Source organism: Bos grunniens, chromosome 3 (genome assembly GCF_055505025.1).
Source record: "Bos grunniens cultivar Pamir isolate PY7600 chromosome 3, Bosgru_T2T1.0, whole genome shotgun sequence".
NCBI classification, from domain to species: Eukaryota; Metazoa; Chordata; class Mammalia; order Artiodactyla; family Bovidae; genus Bos; species Bos grunniens.
This window is the reverse complement of record NC_141167.1, coordinates 35,270,868-35,284,913: the sequence shown is the minus strand read 5'-3', so window position 1 is coordinate 35,284,913 and position 14,046 is coordinate 35,270,868. Positions and strand designations below refer to the sequence as shown.

The 14,046-nt window shown below is 35.3% G+C and overlaps 1 protein-coding gene across 2 annotated transcripts in view; it reads right to left on the bottom strand.

Annotated features, from left to right (window-relative positions):
• HOOK1 (hook microtubule tethering protein 1) overlaps nt 1-14,046 on the bottom strand; it is a 71,415-nt gene that overhangs the window by 31,348 nt on the left and 26,021 nt on the right. For both annotated transcript variants that reach the window (XM_086390260.1, XM_086390261.1), the window contains exons 9-10: nt 8,569-8,735; nt 1,079-1,219 (exon numbers count right to left, since the gene is read on the bottom strand). In XM_086390260.1, coding sequence (XP_086246386.1) covers nt 1,079-1,219; nt 8,569-8,735 — 308 coding nt within the window. The remainder of the gene's footprint in view (nt 1-1,078; nt 1,220-8,568; nt 8,736-14,046) is intronic.

The following is a 14,046-nucleotide window of genomic DNA, read 5'->3' as shown; positions in this document are numbered from 1 at the left end:
CATTACTATGTAAAAACAAGTAAATGCACATAACAGTGTTATTCTGGCTGTAAAACGAGTCTTCCAAATGAACTATCAACTGGTCAAAAAAAATGAGAGGGACAGAGACAAGAAATCATTAACTTTGTGAGAAATCTGGAAACGGGCTCAAAAAGTTCAACCCTTCTGTTATAAAGTCATCAAAATAAAATGCTCAAAATTTGACACACTGTATTATTGAACTATTCTATATATCTCAACAATGTATAAAAAAAAGAATGGTTTTGTAAATACAGCTGAACAATTCCAAGCTGCATTTTAGCTCACAGGCCAGTTGTGCTCTGTGCATAAATCTAATGTAGTTTGTTGTAAGTATTTGATATACTCAGTAAGTTGACCTAATTTATAATTTGTTTGGCAAAGCACTTCCCTTTAGAGCTGTGCACTCCTGACAAATGGGATGGAGAAAAAATAAATAAACAGAATCACTTCAATATCACATGAAGGTTAAAATTAATGCTTATAAAGATTTTGTTTTAAATGAACATTAAAAACTGTGTAAGAAATGGTTAATTAAGAAAAATTAACATAAAAAATCATTTAAACAGATTCTTTGCTTAACATTTCGTAGGCAAAGCTCATTATAAACTTTGTACTGTCAAAGACAATAAGAGAACCTGGGATAATCTTGAAATAAATGCTAGGATTCTTATCTATATTTTATCAAATGTCAAAATACGGTTTGTGAGAATACATTTCTTACACAAAAATTTCACAAGATGTACTAGTAAGTACAAGAAGGTCAAGTCAAATGTATCTAAAAATAACAGCTTACAAATTTTTAAGAAAAAGGTATCGTCTTCTTTAATCAGAAATAAGAAAAAGGTTTATGGTTCCAATATGAAAATCTGTCCTAACACGAATCAAATATTATCCTAAAACTTCACATAACTATCAACTAACATAAAAGAAGTAAAGACTAGGAACTTGGATAAAAACTGATCAATACTTGATACACAGGTATAACTGTAAGATTCCTTAATTAAAATATAGAATACCAAAATGAGAAGTGACATAATTATATTTAGACATGCCATACCTAAGAACATCTATTTCATCTTTCAGGGCTCTTGTTTCCTCAGCAAGACTAGTCAATTCATCATTCCTATGTTGAAATTCAATTAATTGCTTTTCAAGTTCTTCACAGTGAACACGGTAATCATCTTTTGCAGCTTCAAGCCTTGCATAAAGAAAACAAGTATTTATAATGTAATTTCCATTATTTGTTTTTTCACTGAGATATGAGCTTAGCAAAACTAACTTCTAAAATGTTTGATTCCACATTCAAAAAAAGAAAAACTAAAGGAATAAGCTACTTTCTGGTCCTTAGTTTTAAAACAATAGCTTAAAAAAAGTTGGAGAACTCATACTTTCCCATTTTAAAAGTTACTACAAAGCTACAGTAATCATGATAGTGTCATCCTACCATAAAGCTAGACATATGGATCAATGACAATTAGAAGTCCAAAAGTAAACTCTTAACATTTATGGTCAAATGATTTTTTTTTACTTAAAAAAATTAATAGATTTTTTTTTCCCCCCCAGAAAAACTGAACAGAAAGTACAAAGTTCCTGTATATTCTCTCATGGTTGTCTCATTCCCCAGTTTCCCTTATTATTAACATCTTGCATTAGTGTGGTTACTTGTAAGAACTGATAAGCCAGTAATGTTCTGAATTTTCATTATCACTCTGAAACACTGAGTCTGGTTCTCTAGTTCAAATAGGAATTTTAATTTCAAAACAAAAAGAGAAACCATATAAAGTTACCCAAAAATGTACATAGCACACAAAGTGGTAAAATATGAACTCTAAGTATAGACTGTGATAAAGAATAAATACTTTGAACCCAAAAGGAACAACAAAAACTAAAATGACTATATAGTGATAAAAATATTTAAAAATTACTTGATCAGCTGACAATAATGCAGAAAAGAAAAATAAACACAAGAACATATATGACAAATGAAAAATAGCAAACTGATAGACCCTAAGCACAACCATATCAAAAATTATGTAAAGGGCAAAAGGACTAAACACACCAATTAAAAAGGCAGAGACTATCAGATGGATAAAAAAGCAAGGCTCAAATATATACTAGTTATGAGAAACATTTTAAATATCAAAACACAATAGGTTAAAAGTAAAAAGATGAAAATAAGTATCATGTAAATAATAAGCAAAGAAAACTGGGGTATTTATCTTAACATCAAAAAAATGGTTTAATACAAAAAGTATTACCAAAGGTATAGATATTTCACAATTATAACAGGGTCAAGCCATCAGAAAGACATATCAAAAAATTATATGTAGCTAAAAACAAAATTTTAAAACAGATGAAGCAAAAACTGACAGAATCAGAGATCTACAAATCCATAATTATTGTCAAGAATGTTAACATCAGTCTCCCAATAAATGAAAGAACTAACCAAAAATGTCAAATACAGAAGAAATCTGAATAACCTTACTAATCAGCTTGATATAATAAATATTTGTGAAACATGTCAGTAAAAAATTACAGAATACACATCCTTTGCAAGTACACATGGAATATTCACTGCAATAAAACGTGATGATCAATAGGTATCATAAATATTAAAAAGAATGAAGTCTTACGGACTATATTCTTTAACCGCGAGGAAATTAAATTAGGAATCAGTCACAATGAGAAGTTTGGAGAAAAGCCTTAAATATTTGCAAATTTTAAAATACATTTCTAAATGATTCCTGAGTCAGAGAAGAAATCAGAGAGGAAATTAGAAAATATTTTGAACTGAATAATAACAGAAACACAATCAATCAAATTTTAGGGACACAGCTAAACCAGTGCTTAAAGAGAAATTTACAGTTTTAAAGGCTTATAATAGAAATAAAGAAATGCTTAAAATCAATCATCTAACTTTAGGAGGCTAGAAAAAGAAGAGCAAATCAAATCCAAAGTAAGTAAAAGGAAAGGAATAAAGAACAGAGATCTAAAACTCACACTATGGGAAACTAATAAAGGCTGTTCGATTAATAAAGGGTGTAAGATTAATAAAACTGATGAACCTCAAGCAAGGGTGACCAAGAAAAATGAAAGAAAACACAAATTACCAACATCAAGAAAGAAAAAGGAAACACCATTACAGCTCCTGTAATCATTAAAGGGACCATAAATAGAATATTATGAAAAACTTCATGCCAATAAATTAAACAACTTAAATCAAATAAATACATACCTTGAAAAAAACAATTTAGGAAACTGACATAATATGAAACAAAATCTAAAAAGCCTATGAACCATTAAATAAATTACATGTGTCATTAAAAGCCCTTTCACAAAGAAAACCACAGATCCAATTGTTTTACTGATTAATTCTATCAAATATTGAAGGAAGAAATAATGTCATTCTTACATAAACTCTTTCAGAAAATAGAGGAGGAGAGAGTATTTCCCAATTATTCTATGAGACTAGCAGAACAAAACCTGAAAGACATTACAAGAGAAAAAAGTTATAGACCAGTATCTATTATAAAGACAAGACACAAAAATACTTTCAAAATATCAACCAATCAAATCGAGTCATATGTGCATAAGATAAGAAAATATGACCAAGGTGGTTTTTCTCTGGAATACAAATTTTTTTAACAGTCAAAAATTAATTGTATTAAAAGAATAAAAAAGAAAAACCAAACCATCTTTTTTCAAGATGCATAGAAGTCCTAAGACAAAAATCAACACTCATAAGTGATAAAAACTCTTAGCAAGGCAGAAATAAAGGAGAACTCTTTCAATCTGATAAAAAGCCCATTTAAAAACTCTACAGCAGGTTTCCCTGGTGGCTCAGTGGTAAAGAATCTGCCTGCCAATGCAGGAGACACAAGTTTGATTCCCAGTCCAGGAAGATTCTACATGCAGCAGAGTAACTAAGCCCATGTGCCACGACTGTTGGCCCTGTGCTCTAGAGACCACGTGCTGCAACTACCGATCTGTGTGCCTAGATCCCGTGCTCCAAAACAAGACACTGCAATGAGAAGCTGGCACACAACTAGAGCGTATCCGCCACTCTTCACAACTACCACAACTAGAGAGTACTGCCGACTCTCCACAACTAGAGAAAGCCCACACAATAGCAAAGACCCAGCACAGCCAGAAATAAACAAAGAAATATAAAAACACTACTAGCTAGCTTCATTCTTGACAGTACTTAATTGGACGTTTACTCCCCAAGACTCAGAACATAGCAAGATGTTTGCGCCTGTTCAAAGCAAGGAAAATAAAGACAAGGCAGAAATAACAAAAGGAAGAGGTAAAGGTCTATTAATAGATGACTGCAGATTCCTTAGGATTTTTTTTACCAAAACAAACTACTAGAATCAGTAAGTGAATTAAAAAACTTTGCAGGGCTTCCCTGGTGGTCCAGCGGTTAAGACTTTGCACTTCCACTGCAGGAGCACGGGACTGGACCCTGGTCAGAGAATCAAGATCCTGCATGCTGAGCAGTGTGGCCAAAAAATAAAAAAGGAAATAAATAAAGTTGTTTGAACAAAAAAAAGGGGAAACTCTGCAAAACATACAAGTTTTCAAATGCAAGACATTAAGATTCAAGATATAAAAGTTTCAACATATAAAAACCAACTGTGTATCTATATATTAGCAGCAACTTTTCAGAATAATTTTTGTAACTGTGTTTGTAATAGCAAAAAATTAAATATTTGAGAATGAAATGAACAGAAGACACACACAACACTATGCTGGAAACAATACAACACTGCTAGAGAAATTAAAGACAAATAGACAAAGACACTAAATTCATAAAACAGAAATTCTCAATATGGTTAAGGAATCAATCATATACAACTTGAAGACACAATCACAAAAGGTTTTTAAGAGAAACTGACCAAAAAAGCAAAAAGACAGAAGAGTCAACAACATATTTTGAGAAGAAAGAGTTGGAATATTCACACTACCTGATTTTAAATGACTTACTCTAGAGCTATAGTAGTCAAGATCAAGTCTTACGGGCTAAAGACAGACAAATTCATCAGTAGGAAGGAACTGAATACAGAAAATCAACCAAATTTTATAGCTATATCATTTTTCACAAAGGCGCCAAAGCAATTTGATGGAGTAAAATAAAAATCTTTTCACCTGATGATACTGGAACAACTGGATACACATAAGGGAAATAAAAGTAAAGTCTGACACCCACATATCACACTATTTTCAAAAAAGTCAATTCAAGATGGATCACAGACCTAACTGTGAAAAATAAAACTATAAAGGTTCTAGAAGGAAATACTAGAGTATTTTCATGACTAGGGAGTAGACAGATTTCTTGGATAGTACATAAAAAGCACTAATCTAAAAAATACTGATAAATCAGACTTCATCTAAGAACTTTAATTCCTGATAGATAACATTTGAAAATGAAGTGGCAGGCTACAGAAAAGGTGAAATATTATTACATGCATATCTGACAGAGATTCTATAACCAGAATACATATTTTTTAAACTCTTACAACTCAGTAATAAAGACAAACAACCCAATTTAAAAATAGGCTAACAGTGTAGAGAGACAATTCATATAGTAAAATATAGTGCAAAAAAGCACATGAAAAGGTGCTTACCACCATTATCATTAGTTATCAGGAAAATGCATATTAAAGCCACAATTCAACACTCTTAACCCATTCCCTGGAATAACTAAAATGAAGAAGACTGATAAGGCCAACTTACGTTATATAGGCAGAGTAACTAGAGCAACCAGCAGCAAGCACTGCTGGTGGGGATGTAAAACAATATGACCACTTTGGGAAATGGTCTGCTGGTGTCTTTTAAATGTAACACAAACAAAATGTGTGACTCAGCAATGCCACTCTATATAATTGCCAATGAGAAATGAATAAATATGTTCACAAAAGTTTTATATTCCCATGTTCATATCCATTTTATTTATATTAGCCAAAATCTGGAAACTCAAATGTCCATCTAAAGGAAAATGAATAAGCAAAATGTGTTACAATGTGCAATAATTCCATTTAGCAGAATACTACTCAGCAATTAAAAAAAAAATGAACTGATATATTCAGCAACATTGGTAGATTTCACAAATATGCTGAGCAAAAGAAGCCAGTCACCAAAGAATTCATATTACAATTTCTAAGAAGTTCTAGATCAGAGAAAACATTCTATACTGGAAAATAATCGGAAGAGTCTCTGGGACATAGGGGTTATCTGGGAAGGGACATAGGGGAACTTTCTGTAGTGACAGAAATGATTTATCAAATGATAAAGATGTGAGTTACACAAATGTATGCTTTTAGTAAAAGATGCCAAACAGTGCAATTCACTCAACTCACGGTATGTAAACGTTATCTTGAAAAAAGAACTGTAAACATACTGAAGTGTAGCATTAGTTTGCACTGTAGCGTTACCTTTTTATAGAAGGCATGAATTAGCAATTCTTACTTCAAATGTGTTTTGGGATTGAGTAGATGAATAAATCTGCTGAGGAAAATGGAAGTCAGGTTTCTCAATGTTGGAGAAGGGAGTTACAATATGAAAATGCAGAAAATCAGAATGCACCCTGAAGTCACTGGACTGAAATGGAAGATGATAATATGAATTCACTGTTCACTATGAAAATAGATAGATACATGCATAGACATATGTGTGCAAACATGGACTGGTATGAACCTGTACAAGTGACTTTCCTAGCTCTGTACACCAAGGTGGCCCAGAAGCAATGACAAAAAAATTCATCTAGATCATCCTTGGAAGAAAAGCCATGATCAACTTAGACAGCATATTAAAAAGCAGAGACATTACTTTGCCAACAAAGGTCCATCTAGTCAAAGCTATGGTTTTTCCAGTAGTCATGTATGGATGTGAGAGTTGGACTATAAAGAAAGCTGAGTGCTGAAGAATTGATGGTTTTGAACAGTGGTGTTGGAGAAGACTCTTGAGAGTTCCTTGGACTGCAAGGAGATACAACCAGTCCATCCTAAAAGATATCTGCCCTGAATATTCACTGGAAGGACTAATGCTAAACCTAAAACTCCAATACGTTGGCCACCTGATGTGAAGAACTGACTCACTGGAAAAGACTGAAGGCAGGAGGAGAGGGGGATGACAGAGGATGAGATGGTTGGATAGCATCACTGACTTGATGGACATGAGTTTGAGTGAGCTCCGGGAGTTGGTTATGGACAGGGAAGCCTGGCGTGCTGCAGTCGGTGGGATCACAAAGAATCAGACACGGCTGAGCGACTGAACTGAACTGAGACCATAGACCTTTGTTTTTAGCGGAGAATAAATCTAGACAGAAAAATTCATCTAGACCATAGATCTCTCTTTTTAGTGGAGAATAATATTCTCCACTAAAAGGAATCAGGACTTTTGGAGAAATGGTTGATCTAGAGTGGAGGAAGAACAATTAGAGTCTGGAACATTTTGTTGTGCCAGAAAGACGAAAATACTCAAAAAAGGATAGCAACATATTGTAAAGACACATGGCTAATAGAAAGGCTTCTCAGTGGTCAAATCTGGGACAATTTAAACATAAAAATAAATGACAATAGTAATGGAATTATAGTCCGTTGAGTAAGAATCAATTTTTAAATGCAAAGCACGATCCTGGATTAGATTCTGAAACAAGAAAAAGCTTAAGTTTTAAGGATACTGAGATAGCTGATAGAATTTGCATATGATTTATAGATTAGATAATGATTTGTTTCAAATACCAATTCACTAATTTTGATAACTATGCTGCGGTTTATAAGAGAATATCTTTGTTCTTAGGAAATACACACTGAAGTACATAGGGGTAAAGCAGTATGCCTCCAGTTTATTCTCAAATGGTTCAAAAAACAAAACATATATACACATGTGACCATGTAAAGAGACTGCTAAAGCAAATGAATAGAACTGTAAAACAAATGTCGAATCTGAATGAGAAATATACAGAAGCTCCCTATCCTATTCTTGCAACTTTTTTCAGTAAGTCTGAAATCATACCAAAATAAAGTAACAAAAAAACACATACAGTACAACTGGAGCGCCTATTTATCAGGGCCTTACATTGCAGGGCTCAGGGGTAAGCACACAAAAAGATAATGTTTATCAAAGGTTAGATGTACACTTTTTTTTCCCAAAGGAAGAAATATAAAAGTTGATATGAAAAGCATCCTTTTAGTGTGAGACTTATATATTTCTTCCAATTATCAAGTTCCCTCTTCTATGCAAAAATTTCTCTTCTCCCCAGGCTTTAGCAATCATTCTTTTAATTCCTCGTGGACTTGCCTATGGCTTTTGTTTGGCCCTCATCACACATTATTTTGAATTGTTTTGCTTTTTATATATGTATCCCACTTGCTTAACTGGATTGTTAGCCCTACGAGGACAGGAACCACTTATACTAGACAGTATTTTCATCCACTTAGTATTCTAAACATGTGTTGTAATGCTTAATCATCAGTTGTTGCTATTATGATTTTTAGCTACTGGTTTAATAAAACTGTATAGAATGATTTCTACTAAAAATGCTACCTGAAGTTTTCTTCCTGTAATTGTTCTAGTTGCAACTGTGCATGAAAATATTTTTTTGCAACCATTGTATTTGGATCATCAAAAGATCCATCCAACTGGTCAAGTTTTTCGTTCATCATCTCGTTCTCAGAAACTAGTGAATTCTTTTCATCTTGAAGCGCTGTCACCTAAAAAACAAAAACACAAACATAAGCATCAGTAGCAAATAAAGAGTTTAGAGTGGAATTCTAGATTCTAAATCTGACCAAGCCATTAACTAGCCTAGTCAATCAGACTAGATAAATTCTTAAAGATCCTTCTAGCTCTGGAATTCTGGGTCTAGGTTTGGATCAGAAGAAATAAAATTAATTTTATTAATAGAGAGAAAAGAGAGTTAATACATATAAAGCAGAATATCTTCCAAACTTCATGCTTGCTTTAGGTCAGAGAAGAAACTGTTTCTAAGTCTCTAAAAATTTTATGCACCTATGTACTTCAAAAAAATAATTTGTTTCCCCTTTAGGTATAAATGTATTTTCAGGATGCTGTTACCTAGTAAACTGAGGTACAAACAAATATGCACAAAATTACCATTTTAGGTTCATAGTAGAAAATTATCAGATTCACATGTATCTTCAGGGGATAACCACATTATTTGGTTAGTGAATCAGCAGCAAAAAACTGAACCCAATTGCACACTGAAACTATTTGCTTAAGATTTAATGGATATAAACATATAACTTTAGAATGACATAAATACCAGCACTTGATACATTTTTAATTCTACTTACATATTTGTGTTAACAAGCATTATTTGCTCCCTTAGTTCTACTTCTTTTTCATTTAAAAATATCTTTAAACATTTAGAGATAAGGCTGCAACCTTTTATAAGACATGCTTCCTGAGTAACTCAGTCAGTAAAGCATCTGCCTGCAATGCGGGAGACCTGGGTTCAATTCCTGAGTCAGGAAGATCCCCTGGAGAAGGAAATTGCAACCCACTCCAGTATTCTTGCCTGGAGAATTCCATAGACAGAGGAGCCTGGTGGGCTACAGTTTGTGGGATCCCAAGAGTTGGACATGACTTAGCGCTATCTTTCTTTCCTTTCTTTCTTTATAAGACCAGACATCTACATGGGATTTTACTAAGACTAGTTTGAAAAAGGCTGACTTATCATAACTTACAATACATTGTAAGTTATTGGGCTTCCCTAGTGGCTCAGCTGGTAAAGACTCTGCCTGCAATGAGGGAGACCTTGGTTCGATCCCTGCATTGGGAAGATCCCCTGGAGAAGAGAATGGCTACCCACTCCAGTATTCTGGCCTGGAGAATTCCATGGACGTATAGTCAGTCCATGGGGTCACAAAGAGTCAGACACAACTGAGCGACTTTCACTTTCACAACATATTACTGCACAAGTTTGCTATTTATAGTTTCAAAAGGTGTAATCAATGCAGTCTAGTTATGTGAATGGGACTACATATTGATACACCGAGCTAATAACAGCAAATTAAAATCAAGTTATAGGGACTTCCCTGGTGGTCTGGTGGTTAAGAATCACCTGTGAATGCAGGGGTCATGGGTTTGATTCCTCATGCAGGAAGATTCCACATGCCACGGGGCACCTAAGCCCAAGAACCACAATTACTGAGCCCGTACTCCACAACAAGAGAAGCTACCACAATGAGAAGCCCTCTCACTGCAACAAAAAGTAGCTCTTGATCACCAGAACAAGCGAAAGCCCATGCACAGCAACAAAGACCTAGAGTAGCCAAAAATAAATAAATAATCTTTTTTAAAAAATCAAGTTATATTATATAGTCTTAAATACAGTGTAGGCAAGTTACAAACACTGTCCTCCAAATGAGTAACACAAAATCTAAAAAACCACTGCCAGACAAAGAGGAAACAGTTTCTCTTCCTAAATACAATGCATGCATCCATCCTTGTCATATAAGCAGTTTAGTGACTATTATCTGTCATGTAATACAATCCTGTTATTGAGATACAAAAAACAGTGGAGGCTGCACCCTTTAAGATCCCTACAGAAGAAATGTAAACAATTATAGGACAGAAAATGTGGTGCTTTGATGAAATTATGCTATTTGGGGGTGCGAGAAAAGAATCTCTCTATTAGCTTGAGGGTAGGGGCTGTTACAAGACTGGTAGAGTAGAAACAATACCTTGTCTTCAAACTGGATAGGAATCCCCTGAAGAAGGGAGAAGAGCAAGGGCAAACTTAGTTTTCAATATCTAGTGGGAAACCAACCCTGTTCCTAACCATGAATTTCACATAGTCGTTCCAGAGCCACCCCGGATGAGTGACTTAGAATGTCCAGAGGTGGTTCTAGGTATCTTTTAACAAGATGCCATGGTGATATTTTGTTTAGGCTCACTCTGTACCTGCCTCTGTCCCTTTCTGTTTCTCTAGTTTTTCTGTCTCTCTCTCTCTGAGCTACTTAAAAGAAAGTTCAAAAAGCTAAAAAAAATAATGCTCTTTTCTCATGTCACTCAGATTTAATATTTTTATATTAGCTTATTAAAAACTTAAAACATAAATTTCTATAGCTGGAGTCCTGTTTCACACATAATTTTCAGACACCTTTAGGTTTGAAGATCACTGCCTCACTACATGTGACACGATGCTGGGTAGGAGTATGTTTCTCTCTAACATACTGTAAGCAAGAATAACCAGCCTCTGTTACTCCAGTAAGTGAAAGAGAGCTACTGATGGCTGTCAAGTGTTAGGATTAATGGTTGAGTAAGGCAGAGGAAAGAGCTGTTGATAAACTCATCCTAACTTGCCCAAAGGCCCCATAATCATTGGACAAAAACTATAAGATTACATGAGTTTCTCAAACCTTACATCTAATTCTCATATGGGTTTTTTTCTTTTCTTTTTAAAGTACACATAATCAGGCTTCCTCCTGATTTAGTGAGTCAGAATTTCAGTTGTTCCAGAATCTGTAACCATAATTTGCACAGAATGCACATAGATCTTTATTTAAATGGGTAATGCTTCACCACCAGATCTTTCACTACAGAGTTCTTGCATTTTTTTATTCTGATTAAAACATGTTTGCTAACTGGACTGTGCGAACAAGCAGGTTTTTTTCAAGAAGGGCTCATGAATTTGCATCTGTGCTCTTCTTCAGTTAACGCAGTTAACGCTTCTTCAGCTAATGCTCTTCCCTGCCTCAGCATTTTATGGATATAGCTCCTCCATTTTCTGGCATCAAAGTTGCAGGGGAGCCTGATTTTCTTATCTTTGTCGGTGATTTAGCTTTTCTACCTGTGTTACAGAGTTGTTTTGCCTTTATTCCTGAAATCTGAGAGCTTAACTAGGATGAGGTTTGATGTTAATTATTCACTAATTTGTTTCTAGCCGAAATTTCCTTTTAAATCTCACTTCACTGTCCTACCACCTAGTCTACTCTACTGAAGTGTTCTTATGAAACTGTAATACTACATAAAGCAAAAGTTCTCTAAGCTTGAGTGCGTGCGTGCTAAGTCGCTTCAGTCATGCCCAGCTCTTTGCGACCCTATAGACTGTAGCCTGCCAAGCTCCTCTGTCCATGGGATTCTCCACGCAAGGATTCATTTCAATATTTGGCAAAACTAATACAATATTGTAAAGTTTAAAAATAAAATAAAATTAAAAAAAAAAAGAATACTGGAATAGGTTGCCATGTCCTTCTCCAGAGGAACTTCCTGACCCAGGGATCAAACCTGTGTCTCCCATGTCTCCTGCACTGGCAGGCAGATTCTTTACCACTAAGCCACCTGGGTAGCCCTCTCTAAGCTCGGCTACCGTCTTCTACGTACACTTATCTATTTCTGGTTTTAGTCTGTAATGTTCACACAGATGTCACGCTTTTATTCTTTTCATCTAGTTCATGCTTTGCTGGCAGTCAAGATACCCTATTTGTTTTGGCAATGTTGAAGACTTCTTGGACATGCTCTCCAATGTACCCCATGGCCCAGTATGCTTTCCCCTCTTGAGTTATAGCTGGGACTGTTTTTTCTCCACCACTCTATACAGCCTTGTGAATGGTGAGGGAAGGCAGTAGTTGCGGGGGCGGGGAAGAGCAGCTGAGCCAGTGGGCAATCTTTTTTAATAACACGTGAGCTAGGCTATCATTTCCGAGGTTTAAGTACCTCATACAAGGACGGTGAGAATGGCATTCCATTGCCGTGGAGAAATTCCTTTGGGCATCAGTGCTGCCCCAATTCAGTGTGTGGCCCTATACCCTTTGTTCTTATCAGAGTCAGGCCCTTAGTTTCTTCTTGGCCATTATTTCCACTCACATCTAGTGCAAATAAAATGAAGAACTCAAAGAGTGAATTTCCTTCTGATTGAGATTACTGTGAGAAGTCACAAGATTTCTGTTGACTCCCCAGCAAGAGCAAGGAATGAAGAATGAACAGCAGGTTTCTGCTCTGCAGCACCTCTGTCAATATCAATACGCTTGCTTCTTTCCTTGATTACCAAGCTTTTTAATTTAACTTTATTAGGTTAAGCCCTTTTTCTTGTTTACCTGCCCTTGGCGAATTTCTTTGCCACCTATTTTTCTTTTTTGGTTCACTTGGTTGGGTATTAAAAAAATTCCCCCCTAATTTAAATATCACTCTCCAATTTTATTGTTGTTCAGTTGCCCAGTCACGTCTGACTCTGTGACACCATGGACTGTAGCACACCAGGCCTCCCTGTCCCTCACCATCTCCCGAAGCCTGGCCAAGTTCGTGTCCAATCCAAGTTCATGCATCCATGAATCCAGTGATGTTATCCAACCATCTCATCCTCTGATGCCCTCTTCTCCTGCCCTCAATCTTTCCCAGCATCAGGGACTTTTCCAATGAGGTAGCTATTCTCATCAGCTGAGCAAAGTACTGGAGCTTCAGCATCAGTCCTTCCAATGAATATTCATGGTTGATTTCCCTTAAGATTGACTGGTTTGATCTCCTTGCTGTTAATTGGACTTCCAGGAGTCTTCTCCAGCACCACAGTTCGAAGGCATCAATTCTTTGGTGCTCTGCCTTCTTTATGGTCCAGCTCTCAAGACTGTATGTGACCGTTGGGAAGACCATAGCCTTGATTATATGGACTCTTCTCAGCAGAGAAACATCTCTGCTTTTCAACATACTGTCTAGGTTTGTCATAACTTTCCTGCCAAGAAGCTACTGTCTTTTGATTTCATGGCTGCAGTCATCATCCACAGCGATTTTAGAGCCCAAGATGATGAAATCTGTCACTATTTCCATCTTTTCCCCTTCTATTTGCCATGAAGTAATATAACCTACTGTCTGGTTACATATGATTAAAAATACACATTTTTCAAAAATAATTTTTCTTATAAAATTAGGGTATGCATCATATACACCTGTGTGAAATTCACATTGTTAAATTAATCAATTACTTTTTGTTCTGATTATATGCAGTAGTCATTTATTTCACACATGTAGCAGATAGTTGAGGGTTGCCTCTATTTTGATACTGGA